At 43.3% G+C, this 27553-nt stretch overlaps 1 protein-coding gene across 3 annotated transcripts in view; it reads left to right on the top strand.

Annotated features, from left to right (window-relative positions):
* Positions 1-20103, top strand: part of frmd4a (FERM domain containing 4A) — a 559644-nt gene extending 539541 nt beyond the window's left edge. For all 3 annotated transcript variants that reach the window (XM_041203005.1, XM_041203004.1, XM_041203006.1), the window contains 2 exons: positions 13738-13837; positions 18928-20103. In XM_041203005.1, the coding sequence (XP_041058939.1) occupies positions 13738-13837; positions 18928-19030 (203 nt within the window). In that variant the 3' untranslated portion in view covers positions 19031-20103. The remainder of the gene's footprint in view (positions 1-13737; positions 13838-18927) is intronic.
* The last annotated feature ends 7450 nt before the right edge of the window (positions 20104-27553 follow it).

Raw genomic sequence — 27553 nt, 5'->3', positions numbered from 1 at the left:
CACAGAATTCTTACGGTGCAGAAGGAGGACGTTCAGCCCTTCATGTCTGCACCGGCTCTCTGAGCGAGCATTGTGACTCTGCCATTCTCCTGCCTTTTCCCTGTAACCCTGCACATTGTTTCTATTTAAATAATCATCCAATGCGCTCTTGAATGCCTCGATTGAACCTGCCTCCACCACACTTCCAGGCAGTGCATTCCAGTCCCAAACCACTCGCTGTGTGAAAAAGTTCTTCCTTTTGCTTCTTTTGCAAATCACTTTAAACTTTTGCCCCCTCGTTCTCGATCCTTTTGCATCTTCCTCCTCCACCTCAGTGTTTTCACAGTTTATAAGGAGGTCTATTTGTGTAGTTCTGCCTCTTCATGATCAGCATCATCATCCTCCACCTTCTACCTCCCCCAATGCTGTGGTGTAAGTAAGGATATTAAGCTAATAACGAATAAGAAATACCTTCTTAGGATTAAGAAGAAAGGCCAGAAGTTTGTGTCTGTAGAGCTCCACCTGGATATCAGGGTGACAGCGCAGTTAAGGCAGTTTACCCCACTTTATGACCTTTACTCCATTTTAAAATTGTATATTACAATGACATTGCTCTTGTGAGATAGAGATTGTTATGAACAAAATACGATGGGAAAACTGTGAAGGAATGTGGTTATCACAACAATTTATATAGTGCCTTTCCTGTCAGGAAATGTCCCAAGGCACTTCACAGGCGCATTATAAAACACAGTATGACACTGAGCCACATCAGGAGGCATTAGGACAGATGACCAAAAGCTTGCTCAAAGAGGTAGGTTTCAAGGAGAGTCTGAAAGGAGGAGAGAGAGGAAGGGAGGTGGAGAGGTGTAGGGAGGGAATTCCAGAGCTTGGGGCCTAACTGCTGGAGGTGCAGCCACCAATGGAGCAATTAAACTTGGGGGCTGCTCAAAGACCAGACTTAGAGAAGCACTGAGAGCTCTGAGAGTTCTGGGGCTGGAGGAGATTACAGAGATAGGGAGAGGCGAGGCCAGGGAGGGATTTGAAAACAAGGATGAGAATTTTGAAACCAAGACGTTGCTTGAGCATGAACCAATCAGCAAGCACAGGGGAGATAGGTGAAGGGACATGATGTGAGTTAAGACCTGGTCGGCAGAGATTTAGATGACCTCAGGTTCACAGAAGGCGACCAATAGGAATGTATTGGAATAGTCTTGAAATCTGCAGGAATTAAAATGACACTGACAGCTAGAGGACATTACGATCAAGACCGTTAACATGTTATATAGCTGTAAGGCAGTCCGATGATGCAGTATACCTAAGCTGCCATGCTTTCACCCATCTGAGTACCAGCTTTCAGCTATGAGGATAGGGGCTAGCATATGGCCATAGGGATGAAGTCAAGTCACTGGAGTCACTCCCCCACACATGCTGATACTCTCACTGAGAGAGGCATTGTGTGCGAGAGAACTGGGAGCTGGTTTGACTGCTCACCTATCAGCAGAAAACATATGGATATACAAATTAGGAGCAGGAGGAGGCCACTCAGCCCCTCAAACCTGCTCCGCCATTCAATAAGATCATGGCTGATCTGAATGTAACCTCAACCCCACATTCCTGCCTGTACCCGATAACCTTTCACCCCCTTGTTAATCAAGAATCTATCCAGCTCTGCCTTAAAAATATTGAAAGACTCTGCTTCTACCGCCATTTGAGGAAGAGAGTTCCAAAGACTCACAACCCTCTGAGAGAAAAAAATTCTCCTCATCTCTGTCTTAAATGAGCGACCCCTTATTTTTAAACAGTGACCCCTAGTTCTAGATTCTTCCACAAGAGGAAACATCCTCTCCACATCCACCCTGTCAAGACCCCTCAGGGTCTTAAAGGTTTCAATTAAGTCACCTCTCACTCTTCTAAACTCCGGTGGATATAAGCCTAACCTGCCCAGCCTTCCCTCATAAGACAACCCGCCCATTCCTGTTATTAATCCCGTAAACCTTCTCTGAACTGCTTCTAATGCATTTACATCTTCCTATAAATAAGGAGACCAGCACTGTACACAATACTCCAGATGTGGTCTCACCAATGCCCTGTACAAGTGAAGCATAGCCTCCCTATTTTTGTAATCAATTGCCCTCACAATGAATGATAACATTCTATTAGCTTTCCTAATTACTTGCTGTACCTGCATACTAACCTTTTGTGATTCATGCAATAGGACACCCAGATCCCTCTGAATCTCAGAGCTCAGCAACCTCTCCCCATGTAGATAATAAGCCTCTCTTTTTACTCTTCCTGCCAAAATGAACGATTCCACATTTGCCCACATTATACTCCATTTGCCAGATCTTTGCCCACTCACTTAACCTATCTATGTCACTTTGTAGCCTCCTTGCATCCTTTTCACAATTTACTTTCCTATCTACCTTTGTGTCATCAGCAAAGTTAGCCACCATTCCTTCCGTCCCTTCATCCAAGTCATTAATATAAATTGTAAAAAGTTGATGCCCCAGCATTGATCCTTTTGGCACACCACTCATCACTTCCTGCCAACCAGAAAAAGACCCATTTATGCCCACTCTCAGCTTCCTGTTAGCTAGCCAATCTTCTATCCATGCCAGCATGTTACCCCCTTGTTATGGCATAGCTGATGGTAAATGCTGAGCTGTTCGAATCCCAAAGGGAAACTTGAAACAACTGCCACAACTGTTTTGCAATTTGTATATTTATTTCAAGATGCGTGCCTTGAATTCAGTAGTAATAAGTCCACCAAGTCTAAGAGGGTTTTTAGAAAGCTAAATTAAACATTTGTTAACGACAAAAATAATTTTAAGCACATACATAGGTCTGCAAATTACTACTACGATAACTCCTAGCTCCCCGATTAATCTAACTCCTAGTTACACCTCCATTAAGGCAACAGTAAAACACATAGATTTAAACAGACCCGGACAAAGTAACACCATACCCTGAACAGTCGAATTCAAGGTGAGTTTTCTTAACTTCAGTTCCTTGTAAACAGCAGCTTGAGGCTTAGGTGCTGGAGGCTTTTCACACTTGTGTTAGATCTTAAAATGCCTGCCCTTACACACAGCCTTCTCTCCTTTATACATATTTTTCCCTTTGAATGCAAATTCCCATTGTTTCACTATGTCTTGGACTTTACCTCTCTAATAATAAAAATCTGTCATAGTACCAATTTTGCCAGTAATATTTGAGAAAAATAAACACATTGTTTCTTAACTTCTCCTGGCAAGGTGTAACATTTCACCCCCTCTTTTGAATTCAAGCTACTCTGGTTTATTTAAAAATGCAAATGTTCCCTTTACACCTCACATTCTAAAACTTCACCCATGTTTACCTATTTAGCATTTCAAACCTAGCTTCTCTTCTTACATCAAAGCCTTCAGACAAGCTGTCTTTAATTCAGTTAAGTCCCACACACATAGTCGCACACACACACCACTCCCCCACATAGACACAGACCCCACTCTTACTCTAATTTACGATAAATTTCAAATAACATTATGAAAATTATTAGATCTTCCTGACACCCTACACCATGAGCTTTTATTTTCGGCAATAACCTTTGATGTGGCATTTTATCAAATGCCTTCTGGAAACCTAAGCACAGTACATCTGCAGCTCATGTGACTCCTTCAAGGAACTCCAATGAATCGGTTAAACATGAGCCATGTTGACTGTGCCTGATTACCTTGAATTTTTCTAAGTGCTCTGCTATAACATCTTTAATAATAACTTCTAACATTTTCCCTGTGACAGATGTTAGGCTAACTGGTCTATAGTTTGTTGCTTTCTGTCTCCCTCCCTTTTTGAATTAAGGAGTTATATTTGCTATTTTCCAATCTAATGGAACCTCCCCCAAATCTAGGGAATTTTGGAAAATTAAAACCAGTGCATCAACTGTCTTGCTCATCATTTCTTTCAAGGCCTTAGGGTGAAGTCCATCCGGATTAGGGGATTTGTCAGCCCACAGCCCCAACCATTTGCTCAATACCACTTCCCTGGTGATTGTAATTTTCCCGAGTTCCTCCCTCCCTTCCATTTCCTGATTTACAGCTATTTCCTGGAGGTTACTTGTGTCCTCTGTAGTGAAGACCAAAGCAAAATACCTGTTTAATTCATCTGCCGTCTCCCTACTTTTCCATTATCAATTCCCCAGACACACTCGCTATAGGACCAACGCTCACTTTGTTAACTCTTTTCTTATTTAAATATCTATAGAACTCTTACTATCTTAACAGTGAAACTCAGAGGATGTAATGTAAAGTCAGACTGAATTTACACACTGCTCCTCTCAAGGAAGTGTTTCACAAGGGGACCAGGAGGCAGTTTAAGAAGGAGGGAAATGAAGACATTTTTAGAGGCTTTTGAAGGAATGGAGATAGAGAATAAAAAGCAACTACAGAAGAACTGCTCAGCAAATTGACATTTCCCCAGTCCATGCAATAAACCCAAAATACCGACACTGTCGATGCTCAGCATGAAGCAGAAATGAAAGCACAGCTTGAAAATTATAACTTCTCCTGGTTTCATTTTTAAGAAAATATCATTTGATCCACTAAAACTCATTTCCTCCTGCAGTCATATCCTGCAGCCTCTCTCGTAGACTCTATTCACCAGATTTAATTTCCTGAGGGAAGTGATTTACAATAGGCAAAACTTCCTAAAAGAAGATTAAAATAAAATTTGGTGGCATTCCTTTCTGAACCTCCCCCCCCCCGCCCAACATAGATAATCCAACAAGCTCACAACATCTCAGTCTAATAATGTAAATTAGACAGCTCAGGTCAGGTACATTCCATAGGTGGTACTTTTGATTGAACAATCTGTGAATTATTTGTTGTTGATGTACCTTATCCTCCTTTGTCCCAAATATTTTATGTGTTAGACCGTAGTGTGGGTTGTAACAACAGCAACTTATACCTATAAAGCATCATCAATGAAATAAAACATTTACAGGCACATTATAAATCAAAGTGTGACATCAGGACACATAGGGAGATATTAGAGCAGATCACCAAAAGCTTGGTCAAAGAGGTAGGCTTTAAGAACTGTCTTATACGCGAATAGTGAGGTAGAGAGGTGGAGAGGTTTAGGGAGGGTATTCCAGAGCTTAAAGCCTTGGCAGCTGAAGGTGCAGCTACCATTAGTGGAGTAATTGAAATTGGGGATTATCAAATGGCCAGAATTAGATGAACACAGATACCTCTGAGGGTTGTGGGGTTGGAGGAGGTTACAGAGATAGAGAGGGTCGATTACATGGAAGGATTTGAAAATATGAATGAGAAATTTAAAATCAAGGCATTGTTTAATCAGGAGCCAATGTAGGTCAACGAGCGCAAGGGTGATAGGGAAAAAGGACTTGCTGCGAGTTAAGGCATGGACAGCAGAGGTTTGGATGACCTCAAGTTTATGGAGGGTAGAATGTGGGAGACCAGCCAGGAGTGCAGTGGAATAGTCAGGTCTAGAAGACATGAATCAAGGGGCTGGATTTTACTGGGTGCTGTATTCCTCATGTCCCCCCACCCCCACTGACTGAAAAGTCATCTGTCAGCCCACCCACTCAAAACCCGGCTGCCCCACAGCAATATTACACTGAGAGCAGCCTTAATTGTTTCAGATTGGGACTTCCGACCCCATTTGGGAGGAAGTCCCACCCTAAAGAGCCATTGACCACTCTGATTGGCTGGCAGCTCTGTGGTCTTAACAGTGCCATGGTCGTGCAGTGGCCAGTGCTGGGACTACAGGCAGTCCCTGAGGAAGAAGAGTCATGGAATCTGGACCAGAGGTAAATCTGGTATTATGGACAGGCCTAGCTGGGAGACCATAGCAAGGAAGGCCGGGGGGGGGGAGGTGGGCTTAAGAAGCCAAGGGTTGGGTAAAAGGTGCGGGGCATACCATCTTGGGAGGGCGTGCTTCCAATGGAGACCACCCAAAGAGGTATCCCCCTTCCTGCCGGACAGCGCGCACAGTGAAAGCTGCTGGGCTACCACCTTGCCTGTGCCTTCCCCTGCCACATGTAAGATAGCAGCAGAGGCAGAATGAGGCCCTTAAGTGCCCATTAATTGGCCTCAGGCCTAAGGGCAGTCAGGCTGCCTGACACCTTCCCTGCCTGCCGTAATATGGGAGACAGGTCGGGGTTGGGCACGGAGTGGAAATGTCAACTGCTTAATTTTACTAGCACCGTCCCCCCACCTTCAAACATGGCGGCATGGGGGCCGAAAAATTAAGTCAAACGTTTCGGCAGGAGATTTAGAGCAGTGATACTCTGCGAATTTGTTTTTAGTGTGTCTGAAGTAGTCATTTAGCAGGATTCAGAATTGATCTAAATGGTGAAATGTCACTCGCCTTAACTTAGAAACTTGTCTCAAACCCAAATTAAAGTATTCTATAAGTGACACTACTGCAGCTAAGCTAATGTCACAATGGAAAGTTCCAAGCAATCTGTAGAACAATCAGTGTTGTCTTTTCAAAGCTGAAATTGAATGTTTCTTCCCAGTGTTGCTGTTGCTTTGTATTTCTTTGTTAGTTCTTGGGTATATAAGTCCGATAATTACACAGGGGTTCTCTCGTTCTCCTACTGGAATTTCATGTAAACAGTCAGTGACAAAATGAAACAGTTTATGACATTTTCCCCTTGTTGATCACATCAATGGGATATTTGTACCGCACAAGTACCAGACAATGACCATGTCCCAACAAGACAGAATCTAACCATCTCCCCTTGACATTCAATAGCATTATCATCGCCGAATCTCCCACCATCAACATCCTGGGGATTACCATTGACCAGAAACTGAACTGGACTAGCCATATGAATACTGTGGCTATCAGAGCAGGCCAGAGGCTGGGTAATAGTGCAAGAGTAGGTGAAAAGCCGATACTATGGAGTCAGAGCTTCATAAAATGGAACAAGGCCTGCAGCTTCTCATCACAACTTTTGCTTAAAAAAATAAACCTTTGTACTTCTCGAAAGAATGAACAATTCAACAATGGAATGGATTTTTAGGCTTCCTAGGGCTAACTTTTCAACATCACAGATTCTTGGTGGGGAGTGTACAGATCTGAGATCTCCACCATTTGCTGCCCATATATTTTTGACTGTCATTATAATTACAAAGTCAATGAGCACTGTAACCCAACATTTTGGTTACATGCTCTGATTGGATGAGGTCCACTGCCAGCTTGGAAAATTAGCTCTTATGTACAAAATGCTAATTTATTATAATTATCATGTGCAACCTGAATGTTGCCATTTTAATATAAAGTAAGATGCTATGAATTATGTAAAACAGTATATTTCAGTATTGCTGAAAAAAGAGATATGCCGTTGAAGCTTTTTGTCTTGCACCCATCAGGACAGATGCAAGAATGCCAAATTTCAAAGGCAGCGACAATTTATACTGCATGAGAAAAGGGTGCTGATTGGTTGGCAACAGCTCGACCAGTCGACTTGCTAAAGCGAATTGAATAATTAGCTGCAGAGAAAATATTTGTGGGGTTACGGGGCAAAGTGGAGGGGGCGGTTGGTGGGACTAGCTGAGTTGCTCTGGTATAGAGCCATTGTGGGCACGATGATCAATGGCCCCCTTCTCCCCTGTAACCATCCTTTGCTTCATTCTTTAACTACATGAGAGTTAAATTCAACCATTGGCAGTGGGTTTGCAAATGAATTGACCATTTGATTTACTGTGGGGTCAGCACTGGAGAACATTAGTGAAACACCCCAGAGGCCATAAATGGCCCAGTGATTGTTTTGCACTCTTATGTTTGCTGTGAGGAAAGAATGTAAGAAAAGGCCAGACATTCCACAGTCTTGACAAGGTTGAAGTGATGTTTCCTTTTTGAAATATGAAGAACAATGCCTCTAACGGAGCTTTGTTAAAGAGGCAACAATCATTTTTTACAGAGCGTATCAGGCAATTAATCCCAAGGATAGCAAGCCACAGAGTCCAAGCTGAGCACCTGTACTGTTTGTGTCACTGCACTCGGCACTATTAGATGGGTTGTAAATGTTCCATTCAGCACTATTTTATTTCCTGTTGAATATTGTTGGCAAAATTATCATTGTGAGAATGAAACAAGGAAACCAATGTTTTAATCAACATTAATCAACAGAATGCCCTGTTGTGTCTAGCACTAGTAGACATACTCTGCTTGCAATAATGTTTTTTTACTAATCGATCTTGCTGGTGGACATTTTATCAAAGTTGACTGGCAGCAACTTGGCAGAAAAGTCCATCCGTCTTGTCAAGTTAAAATGGTGAATGCATTACTTACACTTTTTTAAAAATGTAACCTGTGTAATTTTTGTTCTGTTAGCTGTAACATAGGACAGAATGGTCCCAGATTTGCACTAAGTGCAGCAGCGGGCGGGTAAAATGGTGCTTTTCCTGCCGGCCACAATGTTGGCTTCTCAGGCTGTATCATCCCAAACCCGCCACATTGATTGTGCATTCCCGGGAAACATGCCATTTCCATGGCGGGCGGGCTCCGATTCGCCTGCCACATCATCACCTTGCCGCTTCATCACGCCAGGCACTATATTTACAGTCCAGCCGTGTGCACAGCTCTCTGTGCTTCCAGCCCATGGCTGCTGCAAAAAAGAATTGGCTCTGCAAGGCAAAAAGACTGCAGCCCCCCCCCCCCCCACCCCCCCCAGGTTCAATGACGTGTCCCTTGAGCGCCTTTTGGACACAGTGGAGGCTCGCTGGGACGTCCTCTACCCCCGCACTGGCCACAGGATGGGCAGCAACCTCACTGATCTGGCTTGGGAGGCGGTTGCAGTGGTGCCCAGTCCTACACCCTTCAAAAGATCACTTTAATCGCTTGTACATACTGTTCACTCTTGTCAATAAGCTCCCAAGGATGTCTTCCCACCTCTGGCTCCTTGTTCTGATGAGCAGTAATTGTGTCACTCAGATGTGAAACCTTTCTGCACAAGATAAAGGCAGGTGTCTCAGCCCAGGGCCTCTTCCCTGTGCTTTGTGCAGCCTTCAGACTAAAGTGATGGCCCAGCCTCACACTCCCTGGACACATTACTGATGCCTGCGCCTCGGTGGTGCTGGTCATTGCTGTCAGAATGTCGTGGGCAGGCGTTACAGAGTTCCCTCATTCTCTCTGTGCGCTCTAAATACCTTTGAGGTAGGGCTGGCCCCCATCTCTTCAGCAACTGTGACCAGTGACGCTGGGCTCCTGAAGGGGTCAGGTGCTGAAGGCGGACAAAGGATCAGGTGCTTTTAAAGTTTCATGGCTACTTCTCTATGATATGAGTCTGATCACAAAGCGTAAGCGAGCTGCCCTCGGCCAGACAGGAGTCAGACATTCTCAGAGGCTGTGAAGATTTATGGAGTGTCCTCACTGCATGTTGTCATCATCCTCCAACAGTCGAGCAACTATTAGGGCCTCCACTGCATCCCTATGACACAAGCATTCTCACAGAGGGTATTCACACTGCCGTAGGCCAGACTGGAGTCAAACGTTCACAGATACGATGTGAGGAACTATGGGGTCACCTCACTGCATGTCGTCATCACCCTTCACAAATCTAGCAGCTATGAGGGCCTCCCGAGCGTGCCTGCCTTGTCGGGCTAGTGCGAGGACCTTATCCCCATCATCATCGCCTTTGACCCTCACCCTCATCCTCATCAACGCCCTCCTCATCGGAGCAGACCTCCAGTTCCTCCATCTCCTCCTCAGCCAGCTTGTCTCCCTGCAGCACCAGGTTGTAAAGGGTGCAGCAGACAATGATGATGTGTGACACCCTCTGCGGACTGTATTGCAGGGCTCCACCAGACCAGTCCAGGCACCAGAACCTCATCTTCAGCATCCCGATGGTCTGCTCCACCAAGTTGTGAGTTGCTGCATGAGCCTCAGTATAGCGTCGCTCTGCTGCAGTCTGAGGCCGCTGCACGGGTGTCATCAGTCACGGCCTCTGCAGGTAGCCCTTGTCCCCAAGAAGCCAACCCTGCAGCCTCTCTGAAGACTCCAGGGATCTGTGACCGACGGAGAATGTAGGAGTCCTGGACACTCCCTGGAAACTGTGCGTACAGCTGTAGGATGCGTTTTGGAATCCCTTGCGGTTAATATAGTTGACCGTGTGGTGCGATGGAGATCTGAGCATCACATGTGTGCAGCCGATTGCACCCTGCACCTGTGGGAAACCCGAGATCTGGGTGAATCCAATGGCCTTTCCATCCTGGCTGTCCTGGTCCCGGGTGAAATGCACTGTGTTGTGTGCCCTCGAGAAGATGGCATCTGTGACCTCGTGGATGCATTTGTGGGTGGCGGATTGTGAAATCCCACAGGGGTCACCTGTAGAGCCATGAAAGGAGCCACTGGTGTAGAAATTGAGCACCGCGGTCACTTTCACAGCCACTGGCAGTGGATGCTCTCCATGTCCCTGTGGCGCCAAATCCTGCAGCAGGTGGCAGATGTGACTGACCAGTTCCCTAGACATGCACAGTCTTCGGAAAGACCGGTTCGCGGTCATCTGCAGGAATGAAAGGCGCGTCTATAGACTCTGGGTGTCACTAGGCACCGGCCTGCGAAGGTTCACTGTGGGTCTAGGGCACCATATGTGGGAGCCCCAGCCACCCCTTCTTCCTGAGGGTGCTACTCCTGCCTCTGCGCAGCCAGGAGCCTCTGTCACTCTCTTCTCAGTCGCCTTCGCTCTCTGTAGGCCACGAGGCATACAGCTAGGTCACCAGGATCCATGCTCCTGATATACTCCTGCAGGATGAAAGAGAGAGAGACGCGTGGGTTAGCATGGGTGTGGTTAACTCTGAAGGCCCCTTAACGCATACTGGAAAGCACTGGCCACCACTTGGATGGCCAGAGTTTAGTGCACTGCATGGCTGCCTGAAACCCCACCACCTCCACGCCACTCCAGCTGACCGATTGGCAGCAGCTTTGCCCATTGGACTGCAGGCTGTGCTCTCAGCTCAGGCCCAGGCATTCTCCTAACCCACACTGCAAGGCTGCACTGTTAGCTTGAACCATGGGGGAGGCTGATCCAGGCTGGAATGATGACATTGCCTCCAGCAGTGACTGCCCCGTGGCCAGTTTAAGCAAGGAGATTGTGCAACATGCCCAGTCGTCCAACTGTTCAACAGTCTATTAAAACGCTCATTAGTTTGCTGTCTGTGTCTGGGGGTGAAAAGATCTGGAGTACTTGTTGGCACTTTGATGCCTCTGCGTTGCTTGACTGGGCAGAGAAGCTAGAGGCCCGACTCCAATGATATCAATGTGGCTGCACCTGAACTGTCTCAGTTGCAGAGGAATGGGGTCACTTTATACAGGGTTTCCCTAATGTGTGGCCGCTTCCCTCACCCACCTCCCCACAAACCACCCCCCCAACCCCCCTAAACCCTGCATGTGCTTATGCATTACCTTCAACCACAGGGCAGACCTTGCCCCTACCCCCACACGTGTTCTCAACCACAGGGCAACCCTTACCACCCCCTTCCCCAACCCTCCCCCCCCCCCCCCCACTCCGGCAAAGTGCCTCAACCTTGAAGTCCAACAGGCAAGGCCTCAACAATGTTACTGTGTACTCGCCTCCGAATTCCCCTCAACGTGCAGCCCGCCAAATGCATGCCTGTTGTGCGCTGTTGTGAAAGGCGTCAGCGTGAAACCACGCCGACATGGGCACACAATCCAGCTGGAGCGGATGGTTCCGGCAGGCTGGGCTTATAATGCAGGTGTATTACAAAGAGGTTCCCAACGTCCGGTGGCGGAGTGTGGACAATCACAAACTGGCTTCATGATGTCATGGAAACCAATTTTTGGCCTTCTCGCCATATTTTCCACTCAGGCCACCGGACACACCCGATGCCAGCGGGCACTGACGATTCCACCCATAGGAACAGGAAGGGGCCATTTAATCCCTAGAGCCTGATCCACAATTCAGTAGGCTCATGGCTGATTTTGGAATACACTGTTAGTCTCATTAATAATTATCATGGTCAGATCATGGTACAAATTGGCATCTGCTTCATGTCCTTCAGGCCATCCTGACCTGGTCTAGCCAATGTGTGACTCCAGACCCACAGCAATGTGGTTGACTCTTAAGTGCCCTAGGTAACGGCCCAGAAAGCCATTCAGTTGCATCAAACAACTACAGAGAAAAGCACAGTGGGCGTACCTACAGCAGGTGGACGGGAGCGGTTCAAGAAGGAGACTCACCACCACCTTCTCAAGGGCAGTAAGGGATTAGCAACAAATGCTGGCCTTGTCAGAGAGACACACATCCCACGAATGAATTTTTTTAAGTTGTGATCCATATATTCACCTTCATCCCTATCCCTTAATACATTTGGATAACAAAGACCTAAGGACCTCGGATTTCAAATTAACAGATTGTGTGCGTTTTTGAAAACAGGATTGTCAAACCTATCTCAAATTGTGATGTCGGGCAGTTAAAGAACATAAGAACTTATAGGAACAGGAGTACTTATTTCATTTGTTCTGCATGCAGGCGAAAGATTAGTAAGTGTTAGATTAGTAAAATCGCAAGATGCTGCCTACAATACAGAACTTTACCTGCCTGCTGTGTAACAATTAACAAAGTATTCTTCGTATGTCTGGCGGAGAATTACTCTCCTTGAAGATGCAAAGAAGCTCTCTGAAGTTTGATCTCAAACTACACTGTTCTAAGGTGTGGTGGTTGAGTTGCTGTTGTGTGCTTAGCACCATGTCTCTAATTATCTGTGGTTGGTTTAAGAGGTAGCAGCCAGTAGGTGACCGGGCTGTGATCTGCTTGAATTTATTTGGATGATCCTCTCATACCATGTGTCGGAGTGCCAAATGGTTACAATGTGCAGCAGTAGGATGTGTTACTAATCTCGCCTGTGCTATTGTTGGGAGTCACAGGTTAGTCACCAAGCACCCGTTGACAAGAATGGAAAGTTGCCCCAGAACCCTCTTGCACCCGTCTCCCCACCACACGTACATGGATTACACATTATCACAATACTGTTTGTGGGAGCTTGCTGAGTGCTGATTGGCTGATGTGTTTCCTACAATGCAACAGTAACAGTATTTCAGAAAAGTCTGCCATTGGCTGTAAAGCATGTTGTGATGTACTGAGGTTGTGAAAGGTGTGATAAAAATGCAAGTCTTTCTTTTTTCTCTATAGAGCAGCCTGACTAGTTTCCTTGTCGGTCCTCTTAGTGAGTGTGACAGGAACACAAAACCTTAAAGATGGGAAGTGGAAAATAATCCATGAAGGAAACGTGTTTGTACAAATAATATGACAGTAATTAATGGTTTCTGAGTGTATTCTTAATTATTTTATTAATAAGGATCACGTTGTTGGACAACAATCGCAAACATTTCCGAATGTCTAGAATCTTTGAATAAAAATGTGCAACACAAGAGCAGGAAGCCAAAACAATAAAAAAGACAGGAAGAAATTACATTTCAGCAGCAGAAATAGTTTCACATGTTCCTGAGAGGTAAGGACCAGTTTCCAGGAGATGGATGTAGGGTACTCAGTTTGACCCCAGCCTAACACTCTTTGAATCTGGTCTCACTCAAAACAATGGCATTGCATTTGGAAAAGCATTACCACAGCATAGTTTGCATCTTCCTTTGTAAGGCTAATGCTGAATCTAATACTTTAATCCTAAAAATATTCCATTTACTTCATTTGCTGTCTCCAGTGAAGTTACTCTTTGCGTTGGTGCATTCTTTTGATCTCTGTCTGACCTTTATTATCTCCTTTTTCCTTTCCAGCTGCCTCACCTCGCAGTAAAAGGAGCACAACGCAGTCTGCCGAATCAGTAGTTTCTTCTCCATCCAGCAGTCCACACCACATTGTGTCCTGGCAGAGTGGGTGAGTCATGCAGTCTTGGGTGGGTGGGGGGGGGTGGGATGATGCAGGGACAAAGCTTATTGTCCTTGTTCATTATCAAAGCTCCCACTCACAGACCACGAAACCGTCCACACCCGGATTCCTAAAGCACAGTTGGAAGAGCAATTTGATCGCAAAAAAAATCGTCTTCAAAAATTATCGCATCAAAGGTGAACGGTCTAGCAAACTTTTTTTTTTACAGTTTGCTAAACTTAACAGTAGCTGATAGAGGAGCAGACGGGTGCATAGTAACTGCTCTCCTGCAATACATCGGTTCAATTGTACGGTGAGCTGGTAAAACTCCCAGATTGTTAGCTATTCTGTGCAAATTGGAACCATTACATTTACGTAGGGCTAGTTGACAGAATTAAATGCTAGAAAGTGAAAGCAGAAAACATTGGAAATGCACAGCATGTTCAGCAGTCTGTGACGGAAAAAATGCATGTCAGATACATCGAGCTTGACTCAGTCGTTACGCAAGTAAGTCTCCTAGGAAAGATGAAAAATGATGTTTTTAAAAGCCCTAAACCAACCCAAGAGGGGCAAAAGTTTCAGGGATATTCCTTTCAGATTCTTAAAAGGCAATTAAGATCTGGTAGATCACAGTGACCATGAGGTACAGATCTTTACATTCCACCTATCTTTAGCAGGTTAAAAAGTGAGAGGGGACCGTTCATCAGAAAGGCTGGTCTTCATTCCTCTTTCAAATTCTGACATAACTGCTGCACATTTCCAGTATCTTCTGGTTTTACATTGCCTTCACTATATGTGTTATTCTCATCTCCAGAAGTTAAACATTTTTCCACTTCTGTTGCTCTCATTTTCTCTTTTATCCTGCAGCTCCTAAAACTTTTTCAATAAGTAGCACGTTAAAAATAATCTTTTCTCTGTATGAAAGGAGTAAAATAACTTTTTAAGTAGTGCACTCCGGACCACAGAGCACGTGAATTTTATTTTGGGACGGTTTAAGCGACCTATATTTTTAAGTTGCAAAATTCATTTTCTTAAATCCCAGTGAAGAAAAACTGTCCTTATAAATGAAATATTTATTACATTTGATGCGTTTCACCTCCTACAGCAGACCTTCAACAGGATCAGATGAACAGTGCTGTCTTTTCACAAGTTAAATTGCCACTGATTAATCCAGACTCTTTTCTGGGTTGCGACGTGATTGTGGAGAGACTATGTTTGGTTTGTTCTCTCCGTGCGATATAAACACCATTCCAGGCCAAGTAATTCCTCGGGCAATGTGTTTCTGGTTTTTTGTCTCTGCTGTTCTGTAGTGGGTCAGTACAGAGCACACAAGAGGCGCCAGAACAATGTCTTCACTTTTCTTGGGGGAATGCGTCTGGGCTTATTTTCATTTTTGAGTAATAGTGCAAAACTGGTGGCACTATTGACTGCAGTGCAAATACGGGTTGGTGTAAAACAGACTGCCAATTCACTATCACCTTCTTATTGAAACAATGCTAAATCCTGGTCTCATGGTGTGATACCAGGTCACACTGTCGGTGCCTCAGTTAAGGAAGATGTTGTATTTCAGTGACCGAGCTTTAAGTTAAATAGTGTCATTCGACTATCTGTTTCCTGTCTACATTCTGCATACAAAATGATTATTCCAGGGAAGAACTTCCACCAAACTGAGGTGGTTCTCTACAGAGAAGAGAAGATTAAAAGGAGATTTGATAGAGGTATTCAAAGTCATTAGGGGTCTAGATAGAGTAGATAAAATTGATAAAAGCAAAACACTGCGGATACTGGAAGTCTGAAATGATAACAGAAAATGCTGGAAAAACTCAGCAGGTCTGGCAGCATCTGTGGAGAGAGAAACAGAGTTAACGTTTCGAGCCCGTAGAGCTCAGAGTTCTGAAGAAGCCATACAGACTCGAAATGTTAACTCCATTTCTCTCTCCACAGATGCTGCCAGACCTGCTGAGTTTTTCCAGCATTTTCTGCACATATGGATGGCGACTTCCATTGGGGGAAGGGTCAAGAACCGGAGAATGCCGATTTAATGTCAACATCAAAAGAAACAGTGGCGACATTATGCAGCAAGTGGTTCGGATCTCAATGCACTGCCTGAGAGGGTGGGGAATGTAATCATGGCTTTCGAAAGGGAATTGAATAAGCACCTGAAAAGAGAAAATTTGCAGGGCTACAGTGAAAGGGCACAGGAGTGGGACTAGCTGAGTCACACTTGTAGAGAGCCAGCATGGACACTGTGGGCTGAATGGCCTCCTGCTGTGCTATAACCCTTCTGTGAGTCGATGGAAAAAAAGGCTCGGAATTTCGATTTTAACATCAAATTGTGATAATTATCAATAAACATCAGAGTTAGGAATGAAGAGTATGTACGAGAAATGTTGCAGCACACTGCATCTTTTGTCAAGTAATCTTCTTGTAGTCTGTATTCACTGTTCAATGTCTTCAGAACTTGCATGGAAGTTAAAATCTAAATAGAATGTAAAAAGCCTACCTATAGTGTAAGGCTAAATGTTACAATCCTAATTCTTTACCATTTTAACAACAAAAAAATTAAATCACCAACAATAAGTTTCTTACTAATTTTCTAACCACTAATTCTAACTAACATTTTCCTCGCTTTCTTCTTTTTACTAATATTCAGTCTTATCTGCTCCTCTTTTCACCTGCCTTTCTGTAGAGGTACAACAGAAACAAGCACACCTCATGACGAACAGACCCAATCGCCAACTCACCAAAGCCCTGTAAAATAGAGGTACAGTAATAATCGGTTATAACGCCCCTCACTGTCTGTCGTTGTGCTGTTTATCTGTTTGTATTATGGTTGTGGTATTTTTAGCTTCTTTCTCATTACTAAAAACAAAGCTCGATTTAAATCGTGACTTTGTGACAGAAATAAAACTGAGACAGCAATCCAGTGTTTTATTTCAGGAACAAACTATTTTCCCAGACCCTCCAATGGCTTTAGCGAGTACATGCATTCTGTGGTTTAGCATTAGGTTATAGGAATCAGAAGATCCCAACTTCATTTTCTAACCTGTGCTATATCATCTGTTGCCTTCTGTTTAGTATTTGAGGTCTTCTGGTTTGCTCAGAGTTATCATGCTCTTGATTGCTCTCCAATTATTCTATATTTGAAAGTGGGCATGTGTGGATATTGACCTGAAAGGTAACGTCCATTGTGATGCTGTCAAACCACTTGGGAAAGCACTGGTGACTGACCTTAAACCATACCCATACCCTGGGAGTACAGTAAAATAGTGGTTATGTTACTGGACTAGTGATCCAGAAGCCTGGACTAATAATCTGAAGATATGAGTTAAAATCCCACCACAACAGTTGGAGAATTAAAATTTGGTTAATGAAATAAATCTGTACTAAAAAGCTAGAATCAGTGCCCGAATTCTTGTAAAAACCCATCTGGTTCCCTTTTGAGAAGTCTGCTGTCCTTCCCCAGTCTGGCCTACATGTGACTCTGAGTCACAGGATTGTGGTTGACTCTTGACTACCCTCTGCAACGACCTAGCAAGACACTCAAAATATATCAAGAACACTATGAAAATTTTTAGTACAACACTCTCGGAGCATCTTCACCACAAGCACGGCAGCGGGTGAAGAAGGCTGCTCATCAGAACCTTCTCAAATTAACGAGGGATGGATAATAAATGCCCACATCTCATGAATGAATAAAACATAAGAGTCTATGCCTAGAAAGTTGAAACTTTTTTTTATTTTAAATGCACTGAAAAGAATAAAGGGTTGAACTGATTTGTTTTCCTTAAATATAAATCAGGTGCTTTCGATTAAACCCCAGTGGATTATGAAGGGTTAGAATTAATCCTTTTGGAAAGCGTTAGTTTGTTAGTTTCACACCAAACCTTCATATTGAGCTGCTGAATTCTATAGTTTATTTTCTATCAGTCTCCTGAGGTGATTTTATAGATTGACGTTTATGTAGTTAAAATACAGCCTTTACAGAGTATCTTCTCCCTCTCATTAACATTGAAAACCTGCTGTGCCTGCCTCATGTGTTATACAAAAAGCCATAAAGGTTCAGCCTTGAGAGAGTTTGAATGGAGTGCTTGTTCTGCTGTTGAAAGTTGGTTGTGTCTGTTATTCTGGCAGAACACTGATGGTCAAACTATTGAGACAAAGTGAAGGATTTTCAATGGCAACCTGATGAAAAGTTGGCACACTTTAAATGTGTGTTTGTGTGCAAAGACACTGCCTGAGGATGCTCGCTCACATCGTGCCATTGGGGTTTACAGTGGAGCTGACCACCACAAGCCATACACAAGAGGAATTTTGCAAATTCTCCGCTAACCTACTGGTTAAAATTTATAACTCTTCATCTGCTCAGAGAAAGGGAAGTTTAGGTCTTGATTTCAACCTGATGTGAAAAAAAACAATCCTGGAAAAGTTTCCCTCCTTTTTCTTGACATCTTCAAACAAGGTGGCTTTGTGTTTGAAATTACAGAATTTCAGTTGATTCCCTGGTTTTCATCAAGCTCAGTTGATAACTGATATGAGCTAGCTGCACAGCAGAAAACTTGGCTGGACTTACAGTGTTCCAGCTGTTTTATAAGATGGAACTTATAGGATTTCAAAGCTGCCAGTCAACTCAGCTTAGAGGTTGGGGTTAAGTGTTTAGGCTGCTCTGACACTTAAGCCTGCCAATCTCAGCTGTGATGGATTGTGTCAGTTCCCTACACGGGACTGAGCTATCTCACCTTGTGAGAATGAATATTTTGAAGCTCGCCCTCAGAACTAGCTTGACCTGCAAGTAGCAGCAGCGATCTTGGAGTAATGGGACCTTTGGTTTGGGCCCACCTGGCTGTCTCAGTAGAGCATGGCTTTGTGCATCAGGAATCTGCAGTAAACAACTCTTCCTTTGTTTTCTCGGAACCAGAAGTAGCAAAATACAAGACTGTCCAAGCAGTGTGGTGCCATGGTTAGAGCATAGTCCTGATCTGGTTCATTCAGGTGCTTCGCAAGAAGCAGACTATGTTTTAATGACTTTTCACTGAAAGTAAGAATTTACTGAATAGTAAGCCAAAGCATTGCCTGAATTTAGTCTTTTCTCTTTGTAGGCCCTACCAGGACACTTGCTACATGGACTCCCCACTCTATTCAGAATTGGCAGATGTTCAGTGGTACGGAAGTGACAATGCCAAGCCTGGAACTCTTGTCTGACACCGGACCTCAGATCAAAGTACAAACGTCGACACCCTTCAGTGATCACCTCACTGTCCCTTGTCACTGCCTTACTCTACGCACAGTCATTAACCAGCAACTGCAGCTCCAAGCACTTTCACAAAAGAAAAAAAATCAATCAGCAAAGCCAAAATGAAGCCTAATTAAAGTACCACAGACTGTGCTGTCACTCAGGTAACCACTGGTCAACAATAATAAGGTCTTTATGAATAAAATGCGACACTGCTTTTAAACTGTGAATCGTATACACCAGACCTCCTGTGCTCGAAGGCTGTGTGTATGATTTTGTTTTATTCCCTTGTGCAAAGTAATACTGACAGTGTAATAATGAAGTATTTCAGAATTTAACCAAGCATTATGTTTACTTGAATATTACCAAAGACCAACTTAAAGCTGAAGAGGGAGATTTGGATGAACGTTGTCCGCTGGTTACCTGATAAATAAGTTTTCAATCTCTTGTTTCATTAATGGTTCTGGCAGATAATAATGTGTGAAAGTTATTAAAAATGCATTCTTCACCTTCAAAAATGCCAGAGTGTAGGCAAGATTGTTTTCCCATATTAAAAGCAACACAATTTTGAAACATTTGTGGATGGCTTATATGGAGGCTGGATGAGCTGTCCTTGATGCTCAGACGTGTGGTCTAGTAGCTAGTACGTTGATTATATCGGAAAAGCACACGGTTAGCATAATCCGCGTATTTCTAGACTGCACAAATATTGCATTATGTACAATGCCAGTCTTAGTTTAAGCTTTGAATTAGCTCGCTGATCGTATATTCTCTTCAAGGACTTTAGCTGATTTATTGGACAAGACCTTGGAGAGTTGTCAGCCCTTAGAAGGCCTCACAAATTTTTAAAAAATATTTTCCCATGAAGTACTCATCAGAAATAATTTAGTGGCTGGCACGGAAAGTTCGCAAAGTCTGTAGCACAGATTTCTCAGCAAGGTGACTGTTGCAGCAGGACATTGATCTTGCCAAAAAATTAAAGGGAGCATTTTTTTTTTCTCTCTCCTTCTGAATATTTGATGGTTTCCTGTTGGAGTCGGGATCGGGGTTGGGGGTGGGGGGGGCGGGGGATGCAGTGAGGGGGTGGGGGGGTGGTGGGGGGAGGTGGTTGGGGGGTGGGGGGGAGGGGGGTGGGGGGAGTGTGCAGAGGGGGAAGGGAGACAGCAACAAGGATGCCTGCCTAGAAATGCTGCTTAGTAAGCTGAAGCAGAACCATTGTGTGTGGTCCATGGACAAGAAAGGATTGCTTCAGCGAGCGGCAGAAAACCAGACAGCACTGTTTGTCTTTGTGAGAGGACCAGGAAGGATTCGTGTTGAGTTAAAAAGAGAGGCTAACATTCACAGACGCAACCATGCATTTGTTGTGAGGCAGATTTTTCTAATGACAGTTTCAGTTACCATTGTGCAAAATGTTAAAATTCCAATATGTTTTATAAATCAGTATTAGTTTTAGTTTGGACATAGCAAACCAGATTCAGGTGCTACCCAACAAACAGTTACCACTAGAATAGTTGTAGAGTTTTACATCTATAAATGTCAATAGTTTTATTACAAGTTGTGTAAATTAAAGCAATGTTAGTTACAATGAATTCAGTAGATTGCTCCCTGAAAATGGCTGTTGATCTTAAAAGAGCATGTAAAATGTCTTTACTTCTCCAACCCCTCCTCTGGTTTCTGTTCTATTTTAATCAAAGAAGACCATGTATGGTGTAGAAAATGCAGAATTGTGAAATTCTGCTATTAATTTATTCTTTTTGTATTAAGAATTTGTATAGTACCTTTACATTTTGCAGAACAGTGTTGTCAACAATTCCTAAATGAAGCATTTTCAAGATAATGAATTTGGTTGTTCTTGAAATTAACAAAATAAATTATTACTGAATGTTACAAGAATTTGACTGTGGTATTTGTCTCGGTAAACAGACCTGTCGAACACACTCAGCCACCTCGCAGTTAGATGCAAGTGTCAGCTTGTCCTGGCAGCCCATTCACCTCTGAGCCAGAAAGTTGGGGGTTCAAGCCACACTGGGTGAAACGCTGCCTTATCAGAGGCATTATCTTCCTGATGAGACACTAAAAGAAAGCTCCCTTGGCCTGTTCTGGTGGACGAGAGAAAAATATCCCCCGGCACCATTTGAAGAAATGCAGGGAGGTTCTTCCAATGTCCATGTCCAACATTAATCCCTCAAACAAGCGCCAGCAAGACAGATTAATGGGTCATTTATCTCATGGCTGTCTGTGGGAACTTGCTCTGGGAAAAATGGCTCTTGTATTGAACTACACAACTCCGAGTAAACTTCAAAAAATGAATCGTTGGCTGAGAAGTACTTTGGGCCCTCTTGCGGGATGTGCAAGGCGCTATATAAATACAAGTTCTTTCTTCCTCAGTCATGCTGACATGGGGTAGATAGTCATTTTGCAGACTGAGAGGAATGATCTATGTGCCTCTTAGGGTTGATTTAAAAGCATCACTCATAGCATTCTGGGGCCCGGGCAGCATCTCATCTGTAAACAGTGCATACATAGTAAGAGGAGGCAGGGGTGAGGGTGAAAGTACTTTACAAAAAATACTTGTGTGTTAATTACTGTGAAAATAACTGATTTCGAGCAAAGATTTACCACATCTTTCTCATATTTTTATCGTTTTTGTTTGAAGGAGGGGTAGCTTTGATATACGAGTAAAATACTGTCCACAGAGAGTTAGATTGGAAACCTCAGAGGTGATTGAAGGGCCTTAAACCTCCTGTGATATGACTGTTCCGGTTTGGAATCACTCAAACAATAAGAGTTAAACCATTGTCATGTGCAAGAAACACACGAAATTACATCTGAAGATCAAACATCACCTGGATCTCATTATTTTGGAAAGACAGTTGTCAAAGAATTGTCTGTAATATATATATTTTTGGCTTTTACTTCTGCTGCTGGGAATCTAATCTGGTGCTGTCAGTAAATCAGCTTCACACAAGGTTTCACTGTACAAAGAATTCAAAAATGAGAAGTATAAAAGGTTTTTAGGCCCGCAGCTACGCTGGTTCTGGAAGTTATCTGTCATATATAATTAATAACATACCAATACCTCAGCTTCGCTGCATTCGGCTGTCAACATAACGTCACTTGATACAATTTTCAAGGTAGATTCTTTCCCATTGGATTCTGTAAGCGTTATTTTCCAATCTAGAAAGCAACATATGTGTGGTGACAAATCAGTGATGATAAAAAGTGCAAAGCTGTGATGGAAGAATATAATGAATAAGTTTTATGGTAAATGTTTCACCTTTGCTCCCCACCTAAATTCTATTAAATGTATGAAACTAGAAACATAAGGAACCCTGCACTGATGAATAAAGCTGTCAGTAAATATCCAACCTGAAGAACAGAGCAACATTGAATAAAAAGACTTGCATATATAACGCACATTTCACAACCACCAGACATCTCAAAGCGCTTTATAACTATTGAAGTAGTTTTTTGAATTGAGTTGGCTATACAAAGACCAGGGTGATTGCTCTCTTTTTTCATAGATTAAAGTACACATAAAAATGAGACTAAAAATATGGAAATAAAGCAAGTTGCGGTAGAGAAACCAAGAAGCAATATCTTCAGACAGGAGTTTGGTCTATGTAACATTTTTCAAGTTACAAGAGTCTCTACTGTGATCAGCATCATCTCTTCTGGTAAACACCAGAGTAAGTAGCTCTTGAGTCTAAGACTATGTTAAAATAACGTGGGCTTAAAAGCATTTCACCCGACAGCAGGATCGAGTCCTAAATTCATAAAGCATTCATATGCCCACACTACTGCCAACAATGGGTTGCATTATCTGCTCGCAGGTGTTCATCAGAAGAAGCCAAGTCTGACAAGGAACCAGCATTCCCAGTGAGTATTTCTCTCTCCATCCGCAATGTGCGGTGCTTTTTGACAAATGTACCTTTGTTGGACTTAGGTCTGTTATTTCACATGTTTTTTACTTTTAATTTTCCTGGCTTGGCAGAAAAGGACAGGCAAAGTGGCAAGAACGATCCATCATAAAACCTCTTTCCACATATATTGTGCCTCTCAAAGATGTAAGCATTTTATTCCCTGGCCCCCACTACCATGGTTTTGGTGACATCTGTATGTTGTGCAAACTCTTTCCACATAGAAGGCTGTGCATCTCACATTAGACTCCAATAAAATATTATCAATGGGAACAAAGACCTCAACCGCAAGCAGTAATATACTCTTTATTACCAAGAGTATTTTTTAAAAACTAACAATAGAATCTAAAGTGAAGCCTGAACGAGACAATCAATACTTAGTGCACTAAGCAGCGTAGACCTGCTTGCTGAATAAGGAATGGTTGTTATTGTGACTCCTGTTTGTTGATTTATCAAATTGTTTACTTACCCGGGGGTGTGCATTGTTCCTTTTTGGAGGCAAGTTTAATTTGTAACAAGCAATGCGCACTTTCCATTGGGGAAATTTATTTGCAGTAGCTGCCACTTGGTTGAAGCTCAATCCTTTCTTTTACATGTTATGCAATTTAATCAAGGAATACAAAGTCTGAGTACCAAGACCCATTTGCTATTTTAAAAGTCTTATCCTTGTTTTCAAAGTCCTCCATGGCCTCGCCCCTTCCTATCTATTCTTAGGCAGTCCCTCCTGCTTGAGGATGACTTGCTTCTGCTCCAGTTCGATGGGTTCTGAAATGGTTGATAAGACCCACTGCGCGATCTGCAGACTCAGCCATGAGGGGAAGGGTTGGGTAGATAGGTTTTTCGGAGGTTTATGCGCTCCCTCTGATGTCTTGACTGCTCTGCATGTTCCCACTGAAATCTCTCGGTGTGTTTGGTGCCTTTCCGAATGAACATTCTCCATTTTGTTCGGTCACAAGCCAGGGTCTCCCATGAGTCGGCGGGATGTTTGACCTCTTCAGGAATGCTTTGAGGACATCCCTAAAAGGTTGCCACTGTCCTCCTAGGAGTCCCCTGCCATAGCTGAGTTCTGAGTGGAGCAGTTGCTCTGGGAGTCTGGTGTCAGGCATATGAGCTACATGATATCTGCACTCCTCCAATCCTGGCCTCTTGAGCATCCGCGATCTTTATCCTCTCCACCACTGACGGTTGTGCTTCCAGCAGCTGAGGCCCCAAGCTCTGGAATTCCATCCCTGAACCCCGCTGAAATACCATCTCTCCCTCTTCTTCTAAGACACTCCTTAAAACCTACCTCTGACAAATTTTTGCTCACTTGTCCTAAGATCCCCTTATGTAGTTCAGTGTCAAACTAAGACTCTAGTGATGTGCCTCGGGACATTTTGTTGCATTAAAGGCACTTTATAAATGCAATTTGTTATTGTTGTAGGCTACACAATACATAACTGCCTGAGTAAATTGTAAGTGTTAAGCATACACAATAAATCTAATTTTTTTTTTTTGCAATGCTGTATTTACTATATTGTTAGCACTTCGAATCTACCAAGGCTTTGAGCACAGGGATTTGATACTCACATGCAGTACTTCTAACCTAGAGCAGAACCAAAGAAACAGCCCAGGGCTGAGCAAGTGGTAAAACTCACAACAAACATACCTTAATTTCAATGGGAAGTATACAAGTTGCCCATTAAACCTTAAATTTCTCCTCAAAGCACAACAGAGGGCATTGCTGGGTTGGTATCGAATTAGTCAAATAAAGCACCAAAAATTAGACATCGTGGCAGCTTTTGTTGGTTGCTAGTTCTGGTTGCAAAGAAACACTTCTCCAAACAAAGGGCGGTAAAAGTTTGGAACCCTCTCCTGTCAACTGTAATTGAAGCTATATCAGCTGTTAATTTTAAATCTGAGATTGATAGGTTTTTGTTAAAAAAGGTGTAAAGGGATATGGGGCAACGGTGACTGAGGTCACAGATCAGCCATGATCTCATTGGATGACGGAAGAGACTTGAAGGGCTGAATGGCCTCTTCCTATGTTCTAAAGTTCTATGAGAGAGGAACATAAGAAATAGGAGCAGGAGCTCATTCGGCCCATCAAGTCTGCTCTGCCATTCAATACAATCATGGCTGATCTTTGGCCTTAGCTCCACTTTCCCACCCATTTCCCAATCTCTGGATTCTCTCTCAGCCTTAAATATATTCAACGATGGTGCATCCACAACCCACTGGGGTACTGAATCCCAAGGGTTTATAACCCTCCAAGTAAAGAAATTTCTCCTCATCTCAGTCCCTAATGACCAGTTCCTTATCCTGGGACTGTGCCCCCGTGTTATAGATCCACAAGCCGGGGAAAACAACCTCCCAGAGTCTACCCCGTCAACTCCCTTCAGAGTCTTGTATGTTTCAATGAGATCACCTCTCATTCTTCTAAACTCCAACGACTATAGTTGCAGAACCCTGGTGAAATTGGCAGTGGCTGCAGGCTAGTCTCAGCTTCTCCAGATATTGAGTAGCCCACTGGTCCTTAAAGAGGCTGCTGGCAGTTGCTCAGAGAAGTTTTGTGTTGCTTTTTAAAATTAAGGTTTTGTGCCTGCCCATTCTCACCCACCAAATCCAGCCCACCTACCCTCTCCCTCAGGAGCCACACCTCCCAATTGTTATTGGCCATCCAGAAGCTGGTGAGTTTCCTGCCAGATCAAACCAGCAAGCTGGAAAACCATGCTCGTAGGATGCCTGCTTTTCATTGGTAATGAGGTTTCAACTTAAAAATGGCTCTGGTTTTCTGGTGAGATCTTGGATGGGCTCCAAAAGATATTGCCCGTGTTCTCGAAACTATAACTGATCTACCAAGATTGGCATGTGTCATGCCATATTCCTTAATGTCTCTTCTTGATGTCACAGCCAAGATTAGAAAATTGTTGAGTGAACACAAATACACAATGGAGAAGCACTTCCTTCCCAGACTTCACCTGAATCAGTTACGTCTCTTTTTATGTCTCCAGTTGCAGTTGACATGTTCAGTGGAGAAAGCTAGAAGAAAATAATACAATGGTGCGAAGAAATGAGAGGCACAGAAAAAGGAACAAAATTTACATGCAGTTTTATGTCTTGGATCTAGGAGTTCACAAGTCGAGTAAACTCGGATTGCACGCCTTCATATACAATAACGGAGAGAGACTGACATAAGAACAAACTGTGGTTGTTTCTTGCAACAGAGCACTAAATCCTTGCGTACTCCCACAGCCACCTCCAGCTCCCAACTTATAGTTAACCAATAGCCCATGCTGTACATTGATTGGTCAGTATTGTCACATGGTTAGTCCGCTTGCATTCTCTTAAAGGTACATGGTACTCCACTTTACCACATGCAGGGAGATTACAGAGAATAAAACTGCTTAAAAGTGGAAAAAGCGCTCTCTGAACTTCACTGCAAAACTCTCGAGTCTACCCCCGAATTGCCACTATTTCTTGTTACATGAAAGCAAATGTGCAATGGAACTAAGGAGAAAAGAACCATTTGGCAAATAAGATATAGAGCAAGTAGAGGGCAAGACAGCTCAATCCCCTACTTTATAGAACTCACTTCCTCTTGTGGAGTGTGTGCTTGTTGTTTAATACTTGGCCCCAGTTATACATAATTAAAGGAGAACAGCTTTCTGTGGTGAAAGCATTTTTAAAATCCAGAACTTCAGTGCTAAGACTTGATAATCACGGATGTGAACAGAACAAATATACTGGCATGATACTGACTTTGTGTAACAGAAATTGTAGGATTAGTGCCATAAATGGAAGTGATATTATTAGCTGCGACAAAAGAATGAAGGTTGAGTCATTGTGCAGTAAGACAGGGTCATCGGCTATGGTAGCTCCAGCACACACGCTGGAGGATTTTTCAAATTTCCTTCTTCCTTTTGCAATACTGAGTCACAAATAATTATTTTATGGTAAGCAGGCTACTTAAGATCTTCAATTCTGTCAAAACTGTTCTGAAATATAACAGTATAAGAAATAGGAACAAGAGTAGTTTATACAGATCGTTGAGTCTGCTGTGCCACTCAATAAGACCATAGTTGAATTGTTATATCAGTTCCACTTTCCCGCACTACAGCCTTATTCCTTGATTCCTTTAATGCCCAAAAACCCATCAATTTCAGAATCTCAGATTAGATGAATCTCTGTACACCTCTTGGGGTAGAGGACTCCAAAGATTCACAACTCTCTGAATCAAGAGATTTCTCCTTATCATGGTCCTAAATGATTGACCCCCCTTATCCTGAGACTATATGACCCCTAGTTCTAGACTTCCCAGCCAAGGCAAACATCCTCCCAGCATCTACTCTGTTAATCCCTCAAAGAATTTTATAGATTTCAATGAGGTCATTTCTCATTCTTCTAAACTCCAGAGAACATAGGTCCACTCTGCTTGATCTCACCGCATGAGACAACCCTCTCATCTAAGGCATCAATCTAGTGAACCTTCCTTTCCTGACACTTTCCATTATTTTATTGATGATTGAAAGTAGACTGATGGGGTGGTAACTGGGCAGACTGGCATTTTCCTCCTTTTTGTGGATAGGACAT

The sequence above is a fragment of the Carcharodon carcharias genome, chromosome 13, assembly GCF_017639515.1.
Source record: "Carcharodon carcharias isolate sCarCar2 chromosome 13, sCarCar2.pri, whole genome shotgun sequence".
Taxonomy (NCBI): Eukaryota; Metazoa; Chordata; class Chondrichthyes; order Lamniformes; family Lamnidae; genus Carcharodon; species Carcharodon carcharias.
This window is presented reverse-complemented; position numbering and strand designations above follow the sequence as displayed.